At 40.7% G+C, this 25,548-nt stretch overlaps 4 protein-coding genes across 4 annotated transcripts in view; 3 read left to right on the top strand and 1 right to left on the bottom strand.

Annotated features, from left to right (window-relative positions):
• Positions 1-25,548, bottom strand: part of mbnl3 (muscleblind-like splicing regulator 3) — a 153,944-nt gene that overhangs the window by 15,477 nt on the left and 112,919 nt on the right. The window lies entirely within an intron of this gene.
• yif1a (Yip1 interacting factor homolog A (S. cerevisiae)) lies at positions 458-6,473 on the top strand. Its single transcript, XM_070962361.1, has 9 exons — positions 458-549; positions 972-1,028; positions 1,829-2,070; positions 2,856-2,960; positions 4,039-4,117; positions 4,203-4,260; positions 4,348-4,503; positions 4,676-4,769; positions 5,736-6,473. The coding sequence occupies exons 2-9, from the start codon at positions 998-1,000 to the stop codon at positions 5,892-5,894; spliced, it is 924 nt and encodes a 307-aa protein (XP_070818462.1). The 5' UTR covers positions 458-549; positions 972-997; the 3' UTR covers positions 5,895-6,473.
• On the top strand, positions 7,076-11,169 carry LOC139331073 (forkhead box protein N2). Its single transcript, XM_070962362.1, has 5 exons — positions 7,076-7,207; positions 7,969-8,626; positions 8,870-8,991; positions 9,153-9,208; positions 9,642-11,169. The coding sequence occupies exons 2-5, from the start codon at positions 8,015-8,017 to the stop codon at positions 9,986-9,988; spliced, it is 1,137 nt and encodes a 378-aa protein (XP_070818463.1). The 5' UTR covers positions 7,076-7,207; positions 7,969-8,014; the 3' UTR covers positions 9,989-11,169.
• On the top strand, positions 11,608-23,732 carry atl3 (atlastin 3). The gene is made up of 14 exons (XM_070962139.1): positions 11,608-11,729; positions 13,033-13,255; positions 14,008-14,142; positions 15,324-15,428; positions 15,509-15,559; positions 16,600-16,656; positions 16,759-16,851; positions 16,957-17,095; positions 17,201-17,328; positions 17,410-17,466; positions 17,586-17,657; positions 17,760-17,951; positions 18,196-18,435; positions 21,297-23,732. Exons 2-14 carry the CDS (start codon positions 13,052-13,054, stop codon positions 21,357-21,359), a joined length of 1,536 nt encoding a protein of 511 aa, XP_070818240.1. The 5' UTR covers positions 11,608-11,729; positions 13,033-13,051; the 3' UTR covers positions 21,360-23,732.

Genomic DNA, 25,548 nt, shown 5'->3' with positions numbered 1-25,548 from the left:
ATTACCTCTCAGCTCCGAAATAAATAAATAAAACTGACTTGACGTCGTGCATTAAGCTGTAATGAGTATAACCATGCTGTATGTGGTCTGGCAATGCATTCGGATTTAATCTTTTTCAATGTAAAAACAAAGCACATGTTTGCCCCCTTGCCCCCACCACCTTTCTGTGACAGTCAACCTGCGTGTTTTGAAATAAATCTATAGGCTAAATTTTGTTTCATTATATTTGATACAATAGAAACTGTGTCTTTATGATACTGTGTTATCTCTGGTGTTGTTCCAGTGGTATTTTCTGCTCAGGGTTGTGTTAAGCTTGTATAATCCTAAAGATGAAATGCCACCTTCCCTGCTGTAAGTGCACTCTCGCGTAGAAGTACATAGACTCTTCACTCTGTGTGTTGGTACAACGGTGTACTGTGAACTGTGCCTTTTACTTACAGCGTTTTCTGCCACGCAGGCACACTGAAGTCAGCCAACCGCCGTGGATGGGTGGGATCAGCCCGAAAAGTCTGGTAGCCACGTAGCTAGCTAACAACGTTAGCTGTGTAGGTAAGTGCTCGTATTCTCGTTATTTACTTAATAATCACAATGTTATCCCTTAGATAAGTTGTGTGGACTTTTTGAACGCTACTGTTGAATATATGTTGTTACCTGTGCGGCCATACCGTGTATTACTTGAAAATATGATGTTATTAACTTAGCTCGCCTGGCTAGGTAACTAGCATTAACTGGCTACTACAGTGATTACCGTTAAGTAAGTTTATACGTAGGTTAGCTTGGTAGCTAGCAAGTTTTAGCATTAAAGTGTTCCAAGCTAGTCGGTTACTGATATCAGGCAATGTAATGCTATTAGTGTTAGCTGTGGCACAACATCGCAGTGCATTATTTAGCTTGCTGACCAAGGCGACTTAGTGTATCTGAGCGTCAAACAAACTGAAATGGGGTTAACGTGTAATTGTTTTTATTTTAAGCTAACGTCAGCGCAGTGAGCATCACAATGGACTTGCCACATCATGGGTACCGAGCAAGTAAGTAGAAATGTGAATCACCATGGTACCATCAGTCATCAGTTGTGTAGAAAATTTGCAAAATATCCACCCGTAGTGTCTACTTCCTATTTTCTTACGAGAGTAAAACAGAGGGCTCAACATACCATCACCAGTCATGTGACTAATGATGGACACTAAAAGATTCCACTTGATTAGGTACAGCAAAATAACACGAATGCATTCTAATATACCAGTACTTCAATAAATCTTGCCTTCATGAAGATAGTAATATCTACTGTAACTGATACACAAGGGGTGGACAAAATATAAGAAACACATGTGGTCCAATTCAAAAGCACCTCAAACTACATCCAAGATGTCAGTGTCAAAGATGAATCTACCTTTGTGAAGATAGGATTGAGTGTATTATCACACTGCATTAGTTTTAACTAGAGCACTGATTGTAGACTTTGGAAGACATTGTGGATCACTCCTGTAATAATTTTAAGAACAGATGGGGGCACATGTTTGGAGTAACTGTATGAAATTGAATAAAGTTCCTGCAAGGGCTCAGCAAAAAGCATCAATGAAGGACCTCCTTGTGTTATCTTAGTCATCACAAAGCATTGCTTGTTTCTTGCTCAGGATATGTTTGGAATATCTGAAGTGATAGGATTGACATGTCAACCAATTAGGCTTGATTTAAGTGCATGTTTATGTTTGATATTGTGGATGATAAACTAGTAACTATATGAAAGATCATCAGTCATTTTGGACTATTTTTTTCATAGAAATTCAATTTCATACAATTTTCTCCATTTTATCCATGTTTTCCACAGCTAAACCAAGAGCCCGCGCAGCTCCACCCACAGCAGATTCTGTCCTGTTTGAAGATACCAGCTCTGCAGCACCAGCAATGAATAGTCAAGGATACTACACCCCTGGGTACAATATGGGACCCACAAATGACATGCATGGAGGTACTGGAGTGGACAGCCTGTTTGCTGACCCAATGGCCAATGCTGCAATGATGTACGGCTCCTCACTGGCCAGTCAAGGAAAGGATATGGTAAACAAAGAGGTGAGGAAATGCAGGATATTTATAGGGTTCCTCCAGATACAATGTCCTGTACTGTCTGTATTTGAGAGAAGGTGCATGGGTTATGACACAGTAACCTATAAATAAGGTCAAAGTCTCAGTTGGGTAATTGGCAAAACATTACACCTGTCCCAGTTTTAAAGGCACTCTAAACACATTCTGATGATGATGTCTTGAAATTTCTCTGTAGCTGTGTATATATATGACACAACCCGACTCAATATATGTGATAAGATAAAAGGTCTTAACAGGAGTACGGTCGTCTCAAATACAACATGGAGAACGACACAGATGTATTCTTTCATCAACATGGTCACTCCCCAGCAGCAGTCTGATACTCTCCAACCCTCTTTGCCAGACATTAGTCACTTTCAGAGCCCTTTCACAATTGAAACTTTAGCGTCTAAGACATGTCATTTTTAGTGGACAGGTTTTTGGTCAAACAGACCATTTTCTGGTCTGTTTTCACCTATAAGATAACAGTCGATGAATTTCGTCATCCTGGAACAAAGGAAGAACAATCGAAGTAAATGTATCGCCTGTGGATGGCACATAAATAATACTGATGTTGTTCTGCTGGATTGGCAACTTTGATTCGCAGGTGGTTCGAAGTACGTAGACTGGGTGTCAATCCAAGGTGATGCACAACCCTGAGGGCAGGCACAGCCTTATTTAAAAATGACTGTGACTCAGCTGTATTTATTAGCTTTGGCAGACTGTCACACCTCATCTGTTAAGTTAATGTTTGCACTTCCTTTGCCTTTCAGATCAGCAGATACATGTCTGTGAACAAGCTGAAATACTTCTTTGCCGTCGACACCAGATATGTACTGAAGAAACTTATGATCCTCATGTTCCCTTATACACATCAGGTAATCAGAGCCATTCACCCCATCTGACTTTGTCCTACATCAGTGTACGGGACAGCACAGAAACATTTTATAGGGCCAAGACTCCATGATTATAAAACTGGTATCTTATGTTCAAACGCCTATCACATTGAAAGCATGCAAACAAGATAATCAGCCACTTAATCACTGCTCCAGCTTTATGCTGTGATTGCCTGTGTGGTTATAAAAGCACATTGTACTCAGTAAATTCCCACGCACTTGATCTTATTCAGATTATAAATGAAGTCACCACTCCAAACATTCTGTGCTCTGATAATGTACGAACCACACAGAGTGCAAACTCTCCTTACAAGACCATGGTCACATAACATGTACTGTTTGACCCTAAATACTACTGTATGTACTAATACATAGTATTTACAGGTTGGACAGATTGGTTGTAATTTTAACTCTGCATAGAGTACCTCATAGTTGCAGTGAATTTAAAGGATAAGGCAGGTAATATTCAGTATTTTTCTTACTGTCAACAAAACTACCAAAACAAACAATAAATTGATCCTTCTTGCCAAATAAGCTGTTAAACTGTAAAACACATCAATGAGTCACACTGTTGCACTGGATGACATCTTTAAACCTTCGTTACCATGAACGTGGGCACTGTGGTTTACTTTGAGTTGATCCCACATATGATGTCCTGCTGCTGTAAATACCACATCCACAGCTGGATTAGTCCCTAACAAAGTATTTACTCCTGTTTCTTTTTAATAATTCAGTGTTTTGTAAACTATACATTTTGGACCTGTTTATAAGATTTACACCTTCAGTTGGAAGAAACAGGCTTCTGGTTACCACAGACAAGGTACAGAAGGTGGAAAGTATTGAAAAATACACACACTCTTGGTTTTATTTTTATGGAATTTGTTGACAGTAACAATAATATAGACTATTATAACTTTCATAAAGTGAATGCCTTAATCATGTCATTGTTTAATGTGAGCAAAGCAGCCTTCAGGTGAAAAAAGAGCACCAAGCCTCATTTGCATGTAACACTGTCAGACTCTGCAGGATGATTCACTCTATGTTTGTGTGTTCTTGTGAGGATTGGGAAGTTCGATACCATCGGGACACCCCACTGACTCCGAGACAGGATGTGAATGCGCCTGATCTCTACATACCAAGTAAGTTTCCTTTAAACATGCAATTACCAATAGCAGAGCAGTTTAGATGCCACATGACGTATTATGCGTACTTTCTTTCTTTTAGCAATGGCTTTCATCACCTACATTTTGCTTGCTGGAATGGCCCTTGGCATTCAAAAAAGGTGAGTAATTCCTCCCCATCTGATTTGTTTTATGACTCAGAGTTACTGATAAGTGAAATAAGGAGTGTGTATTGTCTTTGTGTGTAGGTTCAGTCCAGAGGTTCTTGGACTGTGTGCCAGCACTGCCCTTGTGTGGGTCATCATCGAGGTCTTGGTGATGTTGTTCAGTTTGTACCTGTTGACAGTCCACAGCGATCTGTCAACCTTTGACCTTATTGCCTACAGTGGATACAAATATGTTGGGTAAATATCAAGTTGTGCATGATGGTTAGTTTTAGACCAGATGTTTTTGTGTGTTATAACTAAACTGTTGTGAATAACGATTTTAAATGTAAGCTGGTCCATGTTGGTCGCATTATAAATTCATGTTGAGGTTGTGTGAAATGTTTTTCTTGTGTTTGTGCTTCTCCTGTAGGATGATCTTCACTATGTTGTGTGGCTTAGTGTTTGGCAGTGATGGTTATTATGTGGGTCTTGCCTGGTCCTCGTGTGCCCTTATGTTCTTCATTGTAAGTACTTTGAGTGCTTATTGGCATCATATATTTATAAATCTGAAGTATTTGAAGTGGTGAAACTTATTTTCTTAAAAATGAAGACCAAATCACTGAGTAGTTTCTGCTCAATCAAATTAGTTCATTGCACTACTACAAAACTGTGATTTTCCTACCCACAACAGTATTGTGTTTCTTCAGCGTGGCCTAATTTTAGTTCATATTTAATTGCAGATGTAATTATACTTAATTATATTCAATAAGTAGGTCAGATTTTTACATATTTAGATTCTTTTTTTTTTCTCATTTTAATTGTTCTTTCCTAGTGTGTTTAAAAAGAGAGTAATGAAGAACCAAACAGACAGAATACACAAAGGAACGAGGACAACTGACTCACACCAAACTTAAATCCATATCTGTTTGTCAAATACGATTGGCATCTAGTACATACCTGTAATATAATGGGTGTGAAAACCCTCAGGTTTAGGCTTTACAGTGATAAATACACTTTGTTGTCCAGTGCAACAACAAAATACATCAGCTTTTAGCATTATTCAGCATCATCATGTGTTGCATTATTACACCATTTTACACTTAGTTATTAAAACACCATAATAATTACCAATTACTTTATGTATGTGACAATATTTTACCAAAAAAACATACAAAGAACTTAGAGGAATAAAAGAGCATAGTGGCTTAAGAAAGGAGTGACTGTTTAACCTGTTTTTATTGCATCAGTAATGCATTTAATCCATGATTTTTCAATTTTTAATCCAACACCTCCTACAAAATGACATCATGCAGTTTTTGTGCAAATTATATAAAGAAGATATAACATTTATATAACAGAACTTTAGACATACTGGTAGATGGATTTTGTTACAAAATCTCGGACTTTCCTTTAATCAAGCCATTTTTGTAACTTGTATATTTTCAGTTTTAGCCTGAATTCCAGGTTTAAAAATGGTGCTTTCTTCACAGGTTCGATCCCTGAAAATGAAGATCCTTCCCTCCCTCTCCTCGGACTCCATGGGAACTGGATCAAGTGCCAAACCTCAGTTCCGCCTTTATATCACCGTGGCTGCTGCAGTCTTTCAGCCAGTCATTATATATTGGTTAACCTCCCACTTGATCAGGTGACCGTGAGGCGTTTAATAACCTGAAGTCCAAGTGTATTGGACCCAAAAAATGTGGTTGTTGCTGTGTTTGTACACTTGCATTTATATGCTCTTTTGTCAGTAAACTCAGAACATATGTTGACAGTGTTGAATGGCAGCGTGTGTTGAGCTTGTCACTTGGACACGTTCGTAATGCAGTGGTCTCACTGATTTAACCACAAAGTGTGATACAGAAAATGTCTCACTGGGAGACCGTTGTCTTCCTCCCTGAGTGTACAGTAACATTGACAAATGCTTTTTTGGGCCACCTAACTTTTAAAAGAAGGGCTTTCATTGTGAAATTTGTTAAATCATAACTCAGTTCAAATTTCCTTTTTATATGATGTTTCTGGAGATGTTTTCCAGTATTCACACCACACAGGCAGAAATGCACAGTACACCAGTGATTCGAGTGCCACGTTTCTTATATGGTAATGTTGCTGCATTATCTCCCTTTCTCTTGTAAGTCCTGGATTTTATTTATCTACATTTGACAAAGCATGACAATGTTTGGATTTTTTGTAGAGAAAACAAATAAATATATTGAGCTTTGTGCATTCGATTTTAAGTTTCTGAGGCTTTTTTTCCTGGCTATTTTGATGTGGAATGTATTTGTTTTTATTTGTTGTATCTGATTAATTTTTCCTCTGAACATACTAACTAATACTAATTTAGTCTGGTCCGTACCTTTTAATCCACTACATTTGATTCAGATTTTACACACAAATGGAATAACTTGTGTCATATACGTTTGTACTGATGAAAGCAGCCAACAAGTATATTGAAGGGTTAGAATTTAACCCACCTCAACATGCACTTAAATTGCTGTTAAGACATTAATGCAGTGATAATAATTCAGTACTATACTATAATATACAATTTTTCTGATATGCATTACAAATGTCTCAAGTATATTTTAAATGCACATCTTTTAATACTTCTTTCATCACTAGTAATTTTACACCACTCACCATTTTACTACTGTTACTACTTGGCTACTTAGTACGTCACATTACAGTACTGTTATTTTTATTGTATTTATCTCTGAATGACTGTCTCCTCACTGCTGTTTGTTGTTAGTGGGACTGTGCAGTGGGTGCGGAAGCGCGCTTGGGCGCGCACACGCCGCAGAGCGTCCTTGTGGTTTCCAGGGAAACCCCGGACAGCAACAGACCGCGGAGGGAGAGGCGTCCGGCTCCGATTCAACGGCAAAATTTCACCTTTAACTTTTGAACGACGTGTGTTGGACATAGAAGGAGTTCTAAATTTTGCCAGAATTATCGGTTTGGTAATGCGGTGAGTAGCCTGTGAAGGTTATGCATTTGAAGAACTCGCAAACATCACCGAGTGGGTTACCTGTGAGGGGAAAAGGCGGCTTTCCTGACTAAATGAAACTTTATATTGTTCCGCCATTTGCCTCCTGGAGTGCATTGTAAAGCCATGTGGCATCACATGCAAACTTTCAGAGCCTCATCAGTTTGATTTTGCATGCAATAAGTCTGTTATTAGTTGGTTAAAAGCTGCTAATCGATGCCAGCGCACCTTCAGTATGTGGAGCTACGAGCGGCAATGACTTTGTAAGACCTACACCTGTCCACTGTCCACGCTGTGTTCATGAAAACGGGACATGGTTGGTGCCTGTAAGAGTGAACACAGTGAACTTTGAACGTTTAGTGGATGCTCAGGTGGGAACGGATAGCTAACATTTAACTAATTCAAGCTGTTTTTTCTTTCTCCTTGCTTTTTCCTTCTTTTAGTCTTTTTTTTTTTTTTTCGTTGAAATGAAGGTGGAGAACTTAACCTCCATGTTTGAATGCTTTTGTTTTGATTTACTATCCCTTCAAAAAAGAGACAAAATCAATAGAAATACTTTCTGTCCTTTAAGAGGGTGTTTGGAAGTTTGTCCTCGGGGTGTTGTACATATTGTAAAGTCCTTTAAGGCAATTGTGATTTTCAGCTATATAAAACTGACTTAAGTCCTTTGTGCAAAGTTTTAATCCTGATTGACATGAGTCAGTCCTCAGAGCAATAACGTTGATTTCCCTCGTATCTTCCAGCAGTGGCACAGCTGAATGATCCTGGACGTTTCCTCCTGGGAGAGAGATGGAGAATAGCTCTCACACACTGCCACCGTCGTCACCATGTCCTACCACTTTTGGAGGGATCCTGCCTCTCTCCTCCTCACTGCAGCAGATCTGCTCAGATGGCCATATTTCACTTCCACTTTCACCTATTTCATTCCCCCCGTCCCCGACCTCACTTTCCCCAGCAACAGCAGAGTCTATCCACTCTTCCTCCCCTCTTTCACACTGCACAGTATCTCAGTGCCTCAAAGGACAAAACACACAGTGCCTCAGCCCAGCAAACATGTCTGACCAAGATGACCTGACATGCCTCAGCTGGCTGCATCAGAGGGGCAACCTGCTCCCGCTGCAGCCCCTCCCCAAAATGGCACTACTGCCTCATTTAGAGCCCTCCACAGCTACCCATCCTCTTCCTCCTGCCCAGTCCAAGCCACCATACTCATTCAGTAGTCTGATTTTCATGGCAATAGAAGACTCCCCTGACAAGAGGCTTCCGGTGAAGGACATCTACGAGTGGATTGTGAACAATTTCCCCTACTACAGGACAGCCTCTGGGGGCTGGAGGAACTCTGTTAGACACAATCTGTCCCTGAGCAAGAGCTTCCGCCGCATCCAGAGGGACAAGAGCCAGGTGGGCACATGACTCAGCGTTTGCCAACCAGGTCATGTAGGGAGTAAAGCACTTAACGTATAGGACGGAGGTTCAAGCATCCCTCTGAAATGTCCTTGAGTAACACACTGAATCCAGATGTGCTCTGCAGTCAAGTGAACATTTAAACTGCCCATTGCCTTAAAATGGTAGTCTAACATCTAACATCTTTGCATGGGCCACTGCAGTTTGAATGTTTCAAGTGCTTTTGTATATTTGTTTCAGTCGGTTGGGAAGGGATCGCTGTGGTGTGTGTGTCCAGAGTATCGGCCGGCGCTCCTCGAGGTGCTGAGGAAGACCCACAGTTATCACAGCACCAACAGCAATCTGATAAAGAAGCCTACACTGTGAGTAACGTCACGCAGTTCACAGATGTGCAACAGACAAGCATTCATCATCAATTAATCTTTTTTTTAATTAATATTTAACTCCATAGATGTGTTTAATTGATCATTATATATTTTTGTATTTGTCTAGCCATCTAACTGTCTTGCCATGTTGTGTGCAGGTTGGAGGAAGCTGAATTTGGGGTGCCTGCAGTGTGTGACGCTTTTCAGATCTCAGGTTAGTGATGAAGATGAGACTCACAGCAGGCTTATGTCACTTCATTAGTGCCAGAACTTAGATTTTTGACCCTTTATGAATGTCTTTCAGTCCACATTATTGTATCAGTGGCCTAACAGCTCTCTGTGACACGTTTATGACCTGCAGCTTTCATTCGCTCTGCAGCTTTCTCAGCATGCAACGTCGTTCCTGTGTTTGTGTTCTGTTGTCACGGCAACCACCTTCTATTACCTTGGCAACCCAGCAATAGCCTGGCTCTGTCCCCTTTATGTCCCCTCGTTTTGTCTCCGTGCCTATGCGCTACATATGCCCACAAGCTCGCTGAAGACTCAAGCGGTCGTTCAGCTGACCTGTATGAAAACACATGATCAGTATTAATGTCTTTTTCTGCTTCGACACTATGATCCGTCATTTCCTTCTTCCTTCTTCGCAGATCCGCTTTCTCACACCCTCCTCCTCTCCGCACCCTCACCGCAAGCCTTGACTAATGGTAACCCAACTTTTTCCGAAAACCCACCGTGCCCTTTGACCCCAGATCACGAGGAGCTTGTCACCATGGAGTCAGTTGAATACCAGCAGGAGGAGGTCAGCGAGGGGATGGAGAAGGACCCCCTGTCAGACAGCGGGTACATCGAGTTACACTATTACCACTCCCACCAGTACCTGGTGCTGCCGGGTGACACCGAGTTGGACCTGGAAACTGTGGAGATCCTTCAGCTCGATGCCGAGGCCCAGGAGGCTGCTGGGTCACTGCTGGACCTGGCGGGAGGAGGATATTAGTGTTCTGTTCCATTTAACAATCACAGGTGATGGAAAGCTTCAATCCATTGTAAGCAAATACCCCAACAGACTAACATAGTGGGGCTTTATGTTTTAAAGTCTTAGAGGATAATGGATGGAGTGATGATGTTGACACTGCCCCATGGCTTGCGTATTGTTTTGTAGTTAGGTAAAAATATATATAATCAACTTTTTGTTGGATTAACAAGGCTATGAATCACATTGCTTCACATGTTTTCAGGCACTTTGAATGCAGAAGCTGAATCTACCACCATACAATGACAACCTGGGTAAAGAGTGTGGCATTAAGATGAAAGATGTGGACCAGTCACACTGAGATTTTAAAGTATTACTAGAGTCTTCAAAACTATTCATTTTTAGGTTTTACAATGTGATTTTTTAACTCATTCAGTTCATTCTCAGAGTGAGTTTCCAACTCAAGTAGAAGTGCTGTGTCTTGATTAAGATGTTTCCAAGCTAAAGTGAGATTTATAGAGCATTGAAACCTGCAAGAAGAGTACAAAAATAGCTCTTTTGAGGAATACACCGACTCATCCACACTATTACTTCTTCAGTGTGATGTCTTATAATATTCTTGACCAAGTCTTCAAAGTGGTGACCATCTTGTTTTCATTGATGTTCAGTTATTCGGAAAAAAGCATTCAAAACAAACTTAAAACAAACTTAAGCTGATTATCTTGCCCTTACTGTCTCTTTTCTGAAGATTCTGTCTTTCTAACAGTACTTGAGTATCATACTTCATTAAAAAAAGATATTTAATTTATAATGTAGTTCTGATGGTAGATCGAACTCAATAAGTAGGAAAGCACTACTCAGTTACAATAATATAAGTACTTCCAATTTTATGTCTAATTAATATCGTTCTGCCCATCATCATTCCTCAGATCATGTTTGCTGAAGCTGATTTCATGTGCATGTTGTCATGTTAATGTTTTCTGTGAATTTGCAAACCTACAAATGATCTTGTAAGCTAAGCAAAGATGTTTCGATCAGGAATAGTTTTGATATTGACTTGTCTGTAAGATGAACTCACTGCCATTTAAACCACTTTACATTTCAGGGTACACTGAAATTCTCTTTGTAAATTATATGTATTTTCAAGAGCCTTAGATTTTGTAATCTAACAAATAAAATCAGTCATGCCGTTCTTGTGAGTTAAAATTACCCGTTTTTATGCCCAGGTGTTTGTATTTGTTTGTTATTTGTAGAGTGTGTTTGGATCTTTTATCATCTCTGGAAGATTGTGGCTGTTTATACGAATTAAACCATTAGAGGGCGTAACAATCACAGCCCGCTGAACCAGCTACAGTCGGGTATAAACTTACATGGTATGTCCTCAAACAAAAACCTTACTAAGCTACACTGTCTTTTACAGCCGCGGAAGTTTTTCAGAGGTCATTTGTAAACATGCAAACACGTAACTTCTGTTTTACGTGGCTTCCGTATTCGTAACTTTGCATTAAAACTACATTTCCCGTAGTTATGATGCTTTGTTAGAACACTGGGTAACGTTGTCCCTACACAGACTGAAGCACAGGCGGGAATTCTCATCAAAACTACATTTCCCATGAGACGTTTCGCACGCTGAAGGCGGAAGCGAGTGAGTTTCGTGGTGGAAAAAAGTTATCATAGTTGTTTTCATGCCAGTCTAAAAAAGTCACGTTTCAGTCGTTTCTCGACCTTCGTAAGATTGTGTTGAAGCCGTTTGAAGACATCGAAGGTAACATAACACTGTGAACCAGGAACTTAAGCGAGAATATACGTTATTTGCAGGCTAATTCAGGCTCTGCAAGTATCTGAAAAGATTGCTGCAATGCTGTTTTTTAACACTGGTTCCCGTAACAGCTAACAACAGATACGCGTTAGCTTGTTTTCACTGTTATTATCTGAGTACATGTAGACATACAGGCTGCTAGCTACAGCCGTGAACGAGTACGGCAATCCGTTGATAGTTAAGGGCTTTAGTTAGCTGTTGAGTGTCTCGAATACATCTAGATTAGAGTTCTGCTTATCTTAGCTCTTCTGCTCCAAGTCCTGCCAGCATAAGTTAGCCAACATCTCAGCAGAGTTGAGTGGCAGCTGACGACATCAAGCTATGTTGATTACAGAGACTGTGCAGTGCAATTTAGTTTATCTCATGTGGTACTTGCTCATGATAAATCTCAGACAGTTTGCAAAATACTGTTTGGCCTCAGTTTTGTTGCATCAACTCGGTGCAGCACATTCACCGCCCAGAAATGTCAGGCATGCTGCTGCTGACTGCCACACCTTTGGAGGTGAGAGGGGAGAGATAGCTTCGGGTATCACAACCATAGACAAGCTGTTATGAAAGCACTTGCCTGTCTTACTCATCATGGGAAAGTTCATCCTCCCCACAAAGCAACAACAAAGAAGAGCACTGAAGCAGCTAAAATGAACAGTGTAGTGGAGAGCACGCTGGATCCACGAGCTGGAGGCAAAGCAGCATGACACCCATAAGAGCATCCCACAGGCAGCTTCACACAGAGCTGAATATTGTGTCTGATGGATGGACCAGTGCATGTCTGATTAGTTTCTGTGGGCACAGACGAAATGCTGTTTACTGAGTAAACATCTTTGTGACATTGTGACAGCTCAGAATATTTTTCCAGTAGTACATTACTTAATAACTATTGTGAAATGTCATTACAAGTAACAAGGTCCCTAATAATGTATTAAAATTGCTTGTGGCCTCAAAAACAAAACAAAAAAAAGGCAAAAATCTAATGACAAACTATTTTTTAGAATTGATTGATCGTTAAAATGATTTATCAAGAAAAACATGATAGATTTTTACTTTTCAATGCTATATGTCATAGTAAATTAATATTTGCTCAAGGCCATAGAGGGTTAATGGTCACCTTGGACATTTTTCGGTTGTTGTGACAAGTTCTAGACCACAAAGTTAGACAGATTAATCTATAATAAAGAAAGCTGTTTGTTGGCATCCTGAAATTGTTCCAGTACTGATTTGAAGCTGATGTTTTTGTCTGTGCTGCTCACAGGGACCAGTACCTCTGAAGGATGCGGAGTGAACCAGGACCAGTTCAGATCGTCACCGTGTGTAAGGAGGATCACTCCTTCGCTTTGGACACGGAGGCATTGGCTGAGGTTCTACTGGCTCCCGAGGTCCGAGACAAACATGTGGTCGTGCTGTCAGTGGCCGGAGCCTTCAGGAAGGGCAAGAGCTTCCTGCTTGATTTCATGCTCCGGTACATGTACAGGAAGGTGAGCCACTCTGTAATGTGATCTTTCAATGTCCAGTATTATATCTCACTGCCCATATCCCCCTACAGCAGGCCGAGATCCCTGACCTGAAGGGGACTTATTAAACGCTGAAATATTGTTACGCTAACCAATGAGTGCTTTGGAGCAGGGAGGTCACAGCAGGTGATATTGACTAGTTCCTCTGCTTGTGTTGAAGGTGTGATAGTCTGGAAAGTGACTGATGGTCCGTGGCTGGAATACAAACCTTGATGCAGTCATCCCACATTAATGCTCCTCCCTGCTGTAACATGTGAACCAACAAGTTTAATGGATAGGAGTAATTTAGAATTTAGTCGTTACCTTTATTAAAGAGTGGAGTCCATGTGAATGCCCGCAGTTTGCTTTCCTGTACATATCTCGTACTCTAACCTGATGCTTGGCTTTAGATTTGCTGTGCTCATTGATAAATACACTGATTTTTTAAAACTCCATTACATTTGCAATGGTGCCACCACCGTTCATCTTCTTGTTGTCTATCCAGTGCAGTCAAAAGTGTAGTTAACTGCGGAGATGATTATGACCTGACTGGTTATGCAGAACACCTGGAGTTTTCTATTAACAGCTCAGGGTGAAATGTCTGCTGCTGCAGCATAACTGGAAGTACATGACAAGCACGTTTTAGTTTTTGAGTAAGCCAAGAGGTTGCGACATGCAGAGATCCACAGTGGAGCCCCGGCCTGCCCCTGTCTGATCTCGAGTTTGTATTTCTGCAGGGTGATGAAAACTGGCTGGGTCAGGATGATGAGCCGCTCACTGGATTTTCTTGGAGAGGGGGCTCAGAACCAGAGACAACTGGCATCCAGCTGTGGAGCGAAGTTTTCCCCGTCCAGAAGAGTGATGGAACAGAGGTACTTGCGCACTTTATTTATGTATTGTGTGCATGCAGTGTTTTACAGTGAAATCAAGAACAAAAAGTGTTTAGTGGTTAATTAATATCAAGTAATTTCTATGAAAGGTGTTTATTTTACACAAGTAATTATCAGAGGTGTCCCAATCAAAATTCATCCCATATTCTGCTCTTATTGACCTTTTCACCCTTCATCTGCGTAACTACATTCTCTCATTTATTAATAGTAGTGTCACAACTTCAATTCTATATTGAAAATATATAGAAAGCTTTTTATGTTGTATGTAGGGCTGGGCCGATAGAACGATAGCGATATGTCTCGCGATAGACACATCATCAATATCAATATAAAATGCGTTCGATAAAGCATTCGATAATTTTTTTTTCTTCGTCGGAAGAAACCTGAAGTTGCGAAGCGAGGTTGGTTGCATGAACAAAGGCACTCGCTCTCAGGTAACTGAGCAACGTAGGGAGTAATCGCTAATCAGTGAGAGAGACACACTAACACGCCAATTATGTAGTGTTATTGTACTGTCTATCATGTTTGTTTGTTTGTTTGTATGTATGTTACAGATGTCAAGTCTACCTCAGTTTCTGCTACGTTTCCAAAACACTGCACATATTTGAAAACATTTTATTCATCAGAAGGTGAATCAGCTTGTGAACTTTCTGCACTAAACCTGCAGAAAAAAAGTTCTTAGGTTTCTCTCTGTTTACATTTTTACACTTTTTTTACATTTATTATTTGAGTGTTTTCCATGGTTGTGTTGACATTTCCTTTCTGCTTTGATAGCTGAGGGGATTATAATCAGAGGAAGGTTAAATTTAAAATAAAAATATTTAAATTGAATGTATTTTTCTCCTGATCCTTATTTTAAATAGGTCATAAAAAATATCAACAATTATCAGTATCGACCAATATAAAACACTTATATCGCAATAGAGTTTTCAGCCATATCGCCCAGCCCTAGTTGTATGTCACTGTAAATTGTATTTTTGGTGGGTTGGTGGTGGTTGTTTGACTAAAATGAACATGTCACCTTGGCTTCTTTGGAATTGCAATGAACATTTTTCACTAACATGAAACAAAAAATTAATTAATAAAGACAAGGAAATAATAAACACCTCTGGTTGTAGACCGCTTTCAGTGATGTGCTGTGTTTTGTCCCTGGTGTCCTCTAGGTGGCAGTAGTGTTGATGGACACTCAGGGAGCCTTTGATAACCAGTCAACCGTGAAGGACTGTGCCACCATCTTTGCCCTCAGCACCATGACCAGCTCCATACAGGTGACTGGTTAATATCACAAATTTGATCATTTGTCATCATCAGCCTGATAATATCAGCTCACATAGTTTCTCTTTTGTAGATCTACAATCTTTCGCAGAACATACAAGAGGACGATCTGCAGCAGCTACAGGTCTGTTCACATTATGACGATGTCAGCAGGTAGTTTGGTGCAGAACACCAGCTTTGATGTGGGTAATGAGGCTTGTTTGAAAGTTCCCACGTAAGACGATCAAATTTGAGCACATTTCCAGATCTGTAGTTCATTTGATTTGTTCCCATTCAGGTAAAAACCCTTCAGGAATAACTGATCCAGACGAGCCGGGTGTGAACATACCTGAAGGCTATATGATTTAGACTGAATTCATTGACTTTTCATGCCTCTGTGCTGGTTTTGGTGGACTGTCACCAGGGGGGAATTTCTTCAAATTTGGCACAAACACCCACTTGGACACAATGATGAACTGATCAGATGTTGGGGGTTAAAGGTCACTGTGGCCATACCAGACATGCTTTGGCCACAACTAAAGAATTTATACGCTAATGATGATAAAATTTCACAGAAATGTCTCAGGATAAGTGATGACATTTTATGTCCAAGAGGTCAAAGGTCAGCTTCACTGCAGCGTTTTTCAGGCCATTATTCAACACCGTAGCTCAGAAGGAAAAATCAATTTCACATCGGTGACTCTAATCTTGGCCTCCACCTTGTGGTGATTGTATTGATCTTCTGTGCTGCCGAGTTGAAGATGTGTGTGAAGCATCTGCGTTTTATAATTTATAGCTTCTTTGCAGCAACATCCATATTTAAAGCACTGTGGTCCACCACAAGCTCATTAGTCTGCTGATATTCATCTTCAGGTGATTGTTGTTGCACCATGTGATCAGGCCTCCTGAAAATAGTCTCCCAGTGAAGACAGCATGTTTCTCACTCGAAATTATTCACCAGATTCACACATGCATACAATCTAGTGATAACTACCATTTTGCCCAAAAATATATACCTTTTATTATCAATTGTACTCTGTCAAAGTCTTATAAAGATCTTTTAAAATAAGCTTCTCTGCATCAGATAGAAGGGTGTTCCAGTAATTGAACTGCTTAACAGTAGTTACTCTCCAGACTTTTGAATCTCAGAATTAATCTTGCATCATGGCCGCCTCCTCCTCACAGCTGTTCACAGAGTATGGTCGTCTTGCCATGGATGAGATCTTTCTGAAGCCCTTTCAGGTAAGTGCACGATTTGAGGCATTGTTGCTGGTGTTGGACGTGAATCTGATTGTTGTAAATATTTCTTTTCTATAATTTAACACCTTTCTTTTCATCCATCAGTCTTTGATGTTCCTAATAAGGGACTGGAGCTTCCCTTATGAATATACTTACGGGTTTAAAGGAGGAAATCAATTCCTGGACAAACGTTTACAGGTACCCATTCTGCCTTCTTGATTTGGCAGAATATAATAAGTATTCATATCTTATCTTAAATCCTGAGTTTGAAAATCCACCTTGCCATTGCATTGATTTTTACAGGTCAAGGAGGCCCAACACGAGGAGCTGCAAACAGTGAGGGAGCACATCCATTCCTGCTTCACCAAAATTTCCTGCTTCTTGTTACCTCATCCCGGGTTGAAAGTCGCCACCAACCCTAGTTTTCAGGGACAACTTAGAGGTAAGAGTCCCTGTTTCCCACACTATTCTGCTTAGTTTAAGGTTGGTATTTTGCAGAATGCCCAAAATACTAAGTGCTGTCCTAAGTTTTGGTATATTTTGTCAGACGTGGCCCCAGAGTTCAGAGAGCAGCTGCAGAGCCTGGTTCCTAAACTGCTGCACCCGGATTATCTGGCAGAGAAGGAAATAAATGGAAACAAAGTCACTTGCCGGGGCCTGCTTGAGTTTTTCAAGGTAACATCTTCTCTGTTTGAGCTTTCATGCGAAATGCAAACCAGTTTTCTTGTCTAATGATTGTGATTATTGTCTTACCAGGCTTACATCAAGATTTACCAGGGAGAAGACTTGCCTCAACCAAAGACGATGCTCATGGTATGTGCAGGATTAACACAAGTTTTAACAAGCCTCTGTTTTTCCCTGTTAACCCGAGGCATGGATACTTCCTTTTGTTTCTCATTCAACATTTGACATATGTGTGTTTGTCTCATCAGGCCACAGCAGAGGCCAATAACCTGGCAGCCGTGGCAACAGCCAAAGATCAGTATTACAAGAACATGGAGAAGGTGGGTTCACTTCCATGTGGAAAAATAAGTCAGTAGAGGGACGGTGAATAATCCTGACTACGAACTCCTTAAGTCTCTTTTCTCTCTGTTTTCTCTTTTAAGGTGTGTGGGGGAGACTTGCCTTATGTGTCCCCTGAATCTCTGGAGGAAAAGCATCACTTTTACTCCCGAGAGTCTCTTCACACCTTCTCCTCGACTAAGAAGATGGGCGGACAAGACTTCTGTGACCGTTACCAAGCACAGCTGGAGAAGGAGCTGGAGGAAATGTGGCAGTCATTCAGCAAGCACAATGAGGTACGAGACGATTCCTTAAATATGATATATAACCTTTATACCTGTTTTTTTCCATTAAAATAAACATTTGACTCTTAGGCCAAGCACTTCACACTTATTAACATTTCTTATGCAGAACAAGGCTGTTTCCCCACTTTAAATCATTCTAATTGTAGGATATTACTATTGCATGCATTGCTGTTTTAGGTAAAGATAGAATTTTTAAAAGTTTTTAAATCACCCTTTTTTCTTTTTGCTGCAAAAGTCAAAAAATCTCTTCAGCGCCTTCCGGACGCCTGCGGTGCTGTTTGTCCTGGTGTGCCTCCTCTATGTGCTCTCAGGTGTGTTTCTCTTCATTGGCCTGTCCACCTTCGCCCTGGTGTGTGACTGTACTCTGGGTGTGGTCATGATGTCCATGCTGACGTGGACCTTCATCCGCTACTCCGGTCGGTACCGGAATGTCGGAGGAGCCATCGACCAGGCTGCGGGTGTCGTCCTGGAGCAGGTGAGAATAATGGGGATGGTGGCTGTGGTCAGCTGTTGTTACCTGGTGTCTGTCCACATGGTTTTCAGGGCTTAAGTTATGTTATTATTGCCTTTTTTTTAAATGCATAAATGCATAAAAGCCACTAGAGGGAGCAGTTGATGTTGGGAAAAACAAAAGTTGTATCCACTTGATGCTGGCTAAAAAGGACTGTGGTCCGGTCGCAGACACAGAACCCGCACAATTTCAGGTGATCTCATGATCTTATGAATCCAGCTGCTTCACGAGGTAATCCAGCAGTCTTCATAATAATCTAGCTCTTGATTCACCTGCCATTTACTTGAAACCAAAACAACACAAACAGGTTCCATTTTAGTGCTGGCTTAGTCCAATAATGTGTGGCATCCAAAAATAATAAAAGTTTGAATTTAAAATCTGTTCAGTGTTTTGTACAATAGGTCATTTTGCCTTCAATCATGTAACATCTTAAGAAACACTTTGCTCTCGCTTTGTTTAAAGCCAGTGTGACCTTTTGATAATAAAAGAATTTCTCATCCTCAGGAAAAGGCCAATGGTCATGTGACCGTTTGAAATCCCAGGTTAACCGCCTAGCTTGCTAGCCAACTGCTGTGTTCACAGTCAAGTCCTTTTAAGCTGTTTCCACCAGACACTGTTGGTATAGTACAGCAGTTGGGAAACAACAGACAAGATTTTTCTTGGTCTTGGGAAGCTGCAGCGTTTATTAGCCTGTAACCTGTACTGTGCCCGTCCTGCCAGATTGACAACTTACCGCTGACCTTTTCTCCTGCTCCGCCCACACTGAGCTATGCTACTCTTTTAATAACAAGAACATAAAGGGAGACATTAAATGTTGTGTGCTCTTTCTTGTCGGTATTTGTTATGACACACAGACAAGTTTTGTTTGAGAAAGGGCTGCAGGCAGAACGACAGACAACTGCTGGAAAAAGAAAAAGTAGAGTTTGGGAAATTCTGCATCTACATTTGGTTGCTCAGATTCTCTGACTGAACAATGGACCGCAGTGTTTCTCGCTACACCTTTAAGAGAGGGCCAACCAAAAAACGTGAAGTATTTGTGTTGGTACCATCCCCAACTTTTGACAGTGGAAGCTGCTGACTGCCTAGTGGAAACATGGTCTCAGTGTGGTCTTACTTTTGGGCTCAGCCAACCTGTTTAATGGCTCCTTTCTACCGAATTTGCCTTTTGAAAGCTTCATTACGGCTCATTAAGCACTGCTAGCATAACGTACCCACATCTCCCATCAGATTGTCAGCAGTTGAGTTGCATTGTGGGTGATGTGGGTGTCAAATTTTGACAAGAAAAAAAGGGTAGGTGGAATAAGATATACAGTATCATCAGGAGTAATGTTTTTTAACTTTAACAGCCACCCGTGAAGGTTGCCATCATATTCACACTTTCAGTCACTCCTGGAAGACTTTCATAGTGTTGCACTCAGCTGTTCACACAAAAGGTGACGGGAGCAGTTAAAAGAAGAAGAAGTTGAAACCCTTCTCGTTTTCTCACCTCTCTTCACTCAACCGGTCATGGTGTGAAACGAGTGCGAACATGAGATTGTCTGTTTTGGAAAGTTACAGAAATTGTTGCCCACAACCCCGCCCCAACCACCACTGTAAAGGTGTGGACGGAGGAGGTTTCAGACACTGTTTGGCCATCTACCTGCTGCTGGAGTACACTTGGCAGCGTACTTATTTTCCTGCTTGACAATGTTCAACAGCTGTTTGCTCGCTTTTTGGGGCAGAATAGGTGACTTACAGTGGTTTTTATCACATCTTGTTTGCTGAAAACGGCTTGGCCGTTGCTTCTTGAAGCTTGGTCAGTAAGTTTAGTAGTATAAGTAAATGTGTGAGCCATAAAACCAAAACAGTGAGCTCGTAGAAGCAAAACAAACTGAACATCTGCGGAGTTGGATGGAAATAATCTGTGAGTTCTTAAAGACGGTGAGATGGAAAATATGTTTTCCAAGTTCTAATCTTGTTCCTGTGTTAATTCATTTACGTATTTCATTTCATCTCTCATCTCTCTTTTCTCTTCTTGTAAAACAGAAAAATATTTTTGATGACTCATCTTAAAATGTTAGGGAGTCCAACGAGCCCCACTCATCATATAAAACTGCACTTGTGACTGAGCTGTTAGCTAGTGTGGGTGGCTAGTTGAGCAATATAGTAGGAGGTGCGTGTTTGAATTTCAGCTGGTAAACCTGTGAAAAGAAATCATGGTTAAATTTGTTCATTTAACCTTAACCCCCTCTGCCTGGTCTAACAACACAGGTGAAGGGAAGTGTGTGTGGAGGCCTGTGCACTCTCATCAGTTCCATATGGAGTCGCTGTTAAGCCACTGAGCCACGTCCTCTCAGAGCGATCCAATCACATGTTAATGATTTGATTCAGATCCTTCTAAACCCGGAAATATGCTCTGACTTCTGTTTAGCTGTGACTTAACCATTACAGCTCCTTTCACATCACAGATAGTCATGCGATCCTGTAATCGTGTTTGAAAATTAATATGTAGACAAAACAAAATGAAAAATTAGCTGGATCCAGCGTCTACAGAGCACAAGTGGAAAAGGAAACTAACAGCAGTGAGATGCAAAAAGTCCTACAAACAGCCACCAGGGGCTGTTTAGAGTTAACTCTGTTCACTCTGCTGACTTACACGAAACCACAAGTGGTTTGAATTTATCGAGCAAAACTCTTCCTGTCAAGTTTAAAAATACGACGGATGACGCTGAGAAGCTTCAGTGAATTCACCACAACAAAACGGAAGTCAGCACATGTTGCAAGAAACACTTGACAATACTGTTTGCTATCAAATGAACCGTCTTCCTTTTTCTCTCTGCTTTCAGGCCACCGTGGCGTTGAACAAGTCGAGAGGCACAAGCATCAGGGACCAGAAGAAATCCAGTTAGAGGACCTCTGAACCCTCGTTATCTTGATGCAATGCAACCAGCACACAACACAAGCACACATTCAGCACTAAAGCCTTATCATGCCACCCATTGGAACAAACATGCAGCTCAACCACATTGGCACAAAGTCAAAATATGATGCCAACACACCAGCATCTTTATTATGTACATCGCTCTGCCTGTTAGAGTCCAGGCTTCTGTAAAGGTGAGTGGATTCACTGGGGGACTTAAACCATCCCAATCCCTCTTATCCATACTTTATGTCTTAAATTGACACTGCCGTCATTTGACACGTTTACAATGTTTACCTTTAAGCTTATAAAACACTTAAATTTTCTATTACAGCTGAATGCATCTTACTTGGCTGTATATTGTTCAGAGGGGCAGTCAGGGTGCTTTTCAAACAAAGCTTCTGCAGTTTATCTCTAAATAATTACCTTTTAAAAACATGCTGGCTTTAAAGCTGATGCATTTATACATATTTCTTTGTGGCTATATTTTTTTACTTCGTGGCCTTAAAAACATTCCATTCTGTTCGGCACTTTGCTTTATATTTGATATAAACTAGCGTTTCCAGACGGGTGAACTGTCGATACTTTGAAAGGAGAGGAGGATGCACTTTCTATACAGTAGATTTTGGAAGCTGCATGTAATGGGAGTTCAGCTGAATCTCATTTGTTTCGAGTGCTTTGCTGTTTATTCATAGAAGTGTTACAGTGTTACACTTGATAGATTTTGATACATATATATGAGACTTCTAGTGAAGTTATATATAGGAACAGATGTTCTGCAAGATTTTCCAACTCCAAAGAGAAGACGTTATTGGGATGTTGATGTGGAATATAATAGAACTAGGGAGCAGTCAGCCAAAGAGTGAGCTTTAAATCTTTGAAGTATACTTTGGCTTTGTGCTCTTATCACCTCAAACCTCAGTAAATAAAAGCTGAAATATAGTCTGCGGTGTGAACAGGAGAGCTTTGTTCCTTTGAAATTTTAGAATTGTAGTGACTACAACGAGCTCAGGCAGGAAACAGTTACACATACATGGAAACAAGATGGATGTCTCAATAAATACAAAACACAAGTAATAAAAAGTAGACATCTGTAGAACATGGGACTGGGTGTCTGCACCACTGCACCAGATTCTGATCAAATTTGGTGGTTGTCAAAAATCCTCAATATATAGTTGTGTTAGTATGCTTGCACCTCAGAAATGATTTCCAGACATGATGCCTTCAGGGACCATTCGTAGCCAGTGCTATCAGTCGGCTGTGAGAAAACACAGCGTGATGCATCACTCTGATGCAGTTTATAGAGTTGACGTTGGTGATCTGGCTGCAGGGATACTTCAACTATTTCACAATTACTCATTTGCAGTAGAGGTCCTTAATGTGCTAATGTGTAACTATAAGAAAACTGTAAAACTTCTTAATGTATTCGACAACCTTTTCCCTTTTGGTGGTGGCTATTAATCCAGCTTGAAACTGTTGAGCGTTTGGGTCAGAGCTTTGCTTCAGATGACTTCCACGTAATGGTTGCATAACGTAATGAAACCATATTACAGCAAAGGAAAAATAATAAATTTGGCCTGACTTGTTTCTAAGGTCCACACTTACTTTAAACGATTAGATGTATTTCTCAAAAATAAGTCATACAGAGAATTAAAAAGGCAGACTACACAGTGGATTTATTAGGTTTTAGCTTCCCTCTGTGGGGCCAAGCAGGGCTTCTAAGGCCAAGCAGGCATTGGATTAAAGGACTCTGATTATTTGCAACCATGCCCTACATCTCTGAATATGATGATGCATATTCTTTTGGGAAACATTAGATTGGAGACGTGGAATGGCAAGCATTTAGTTTGGTAAAACAGGCCTTTCAATGCCACAAGATTGTGTGACCTGAGAGTGAAAGCAGGATCCATTAGTCTGTAATGAGTTTGCATTGTGCACTTCAACAGCTAACCATGTATTTACGTAGATACAAGGTGGAGGCACAAAAAGCTTTGTAACGGTGCTTTAGTCTCACAGTGATTGCATGGCACGGTAGGTATAAGTCATAAGAACACAGGGCCAAAAAAAAGATATGGAAATATGGAGGATGAGACACTTTCTAAATCCATGATTTTTGACTGTCTTTTTGCACATTCCATGTCTGTCGCTTTACACAAGAGGAGGAAACATCAGGATGTTTTACAAGCATTTTCTATTGCACTTCCCCTCCTCTTTGGTGCTTTTTGCACACGGCTCATTCCAGAAGTGAATAAATGCATGCAATATTGTAGTAACGGCTAATGTAATCATCTCCTGCGGGGCTACGGTGGCCTTGACTTGAGAAATGCTGTTTTATAAGGAATAAACAGAGCTTGAAATGGTTTATGCACCTTTCTGATCTCTTCTTTCAACTGTGGCAACAGGGATGAAACTCTATTTTGAGGTCTTACTGCACAGATCCACAAGCAGGTTCACCATTACAGTACAAACACTTCTGTACAGCAGAGCAGTGACCAAACCACAACTATTATTTGCAATTTCTTTCACATTTTACAAAAAAAAACAAACCCACTTATGGCAAGCTTTTATTTCATTTGGAGATTTAAATTTTGCGTAATTGTGGAGCCACAAGATGTATTGTTTCAGATTGCATTTGAGTTTAGATGACATATATTATGTATAAGCAGTAATGCTAGTATTGAGAGTATTGGGATGAATGAACCCACTACATGTTACTTGCAGTATTAACAAAAAGCCAGAATGCAATATGTACATGTGTACAAGCTATTAAACACCAGAAAATCTTATATTCTGTCAGTTAAGTTATGAATGGTAGATTGGAGGACGCTTTGGGCAACATGAGTGTGTGTTTTTGACAGAAATCAATGTGAATGTATGTAATGTAGTGAATGTAGGTCATATTTTACAGGCTTTGTGTTTACATCTTCAGCACCATCACGCTGAAACCAACGTGCCCCACAACAAGTACTACTGCCACAGTATGACTCGTCGTCAGTTGTGATACTCTAAGCAGCATCATCATTTTATTCTCCGGAGAGATTTGTGCATTCATGTCCCCGCTTGTAGTGTCCTTCTTGTCCCTCATCTTCTGCCCCTTGCTTCCCACTGCCTGGGAGTCTCTCTGCCTCTCTCATCCTCACACTGACCCTCTCTGTGCATCTCTCTCTCCATCTCCTCCACGAGACGCCGTGTACAAAAATCTGCTACAGCGAATTTCGTGTCCCTTGTTTCCTTATATGGTGATCAGCGTCGCGGCCCGGCCTTCCGCGTGCTGTGAGCGAGGCGCGTGCACTGGCCGCCGCCGTTGAACGTTCGCTTCCATATTTGGAAGTGAGTCCAACAAAAACCGCACGGAGGGGAGGAGAGACATGGGGGGAGGTGGGGAGAGAGAGATGGGAGGGGGGAGGAGGGCATTGATGGCGGAGAATTTCCTTCCAGTCTGAAAACCACTTTGCGTCGGGCTGGCTGCTGAATGTCGGTTAAAACAGCAGTTCAACAGCTTTTCTCATGAATCATTCATCGCACCATTAGTGTATTAATTTACAACAGGTATCCACCTCTTCGAAACGAATACTGAAATTAAAACGTTGGGCTCAGTTGGCTACACATACATAAGCAATGTATTCACGATTTGTTTTTAATGTAGGTTACAATAAAAACGAAGAAATAAAGTGTATTCTCAGGGCATCAGAAGCTTTATTTAACCGTACGCCAAGCACTAATAAGCGATATTAAATACTTGATTTCGTACAGCACCAGGAAATGGTCGGTTTATTCAAATGCTACGCAAACACATATTCCCATAATGCTCTCCGCTACCCGCTTGGTAGGTTTGTTTTATTCACGTTTGCTGTCCGCCACCGCTAAAGGACATAAAATAATTAATAGAAGGTGCGTATATATGCGTGTATATCATAGAGAAAGATTAAAATCTAAAAAATAACTAGAAGGTAAACGGTAAACTGTAGTTCCCCTCAAACAGATGCCAATTAGTGTCACGCTTAATTACAATGGTCATTAGTATGTTAAAATTCACCTGAGAAAATATATTTTATTTTGTTGTATTACCAATTTAATCTATACATATGAGATATTGCGATGACGCTAATTAATAATTATATTAAATTTGGGGCCCTCTGTGGTCTATCACAAATAACAAATATATATATTTAGATATA

Source organism: Chaetodon trifascialis, chromosome 5 (genome assembly GCF_039877785.1).
Source record: "Chaetodon trifascialis isolate fChaTrf1 chromosome 5, fChaTrf1.hap1, whole genome shotgun sequence".
Classification (NCBI taxonomy): domain Eukaryota; kingdom Metazoa; phylum Chordata; class Actinopteri; order Chaetodontiformes; family Chaetodontidae; genus Chaetodon; species Chaetodon trifascialis.
Note: the sequence above shows the minus strand (reverse complement) of the source record. Positions and strands in the feature narration are given on the sequence as shown.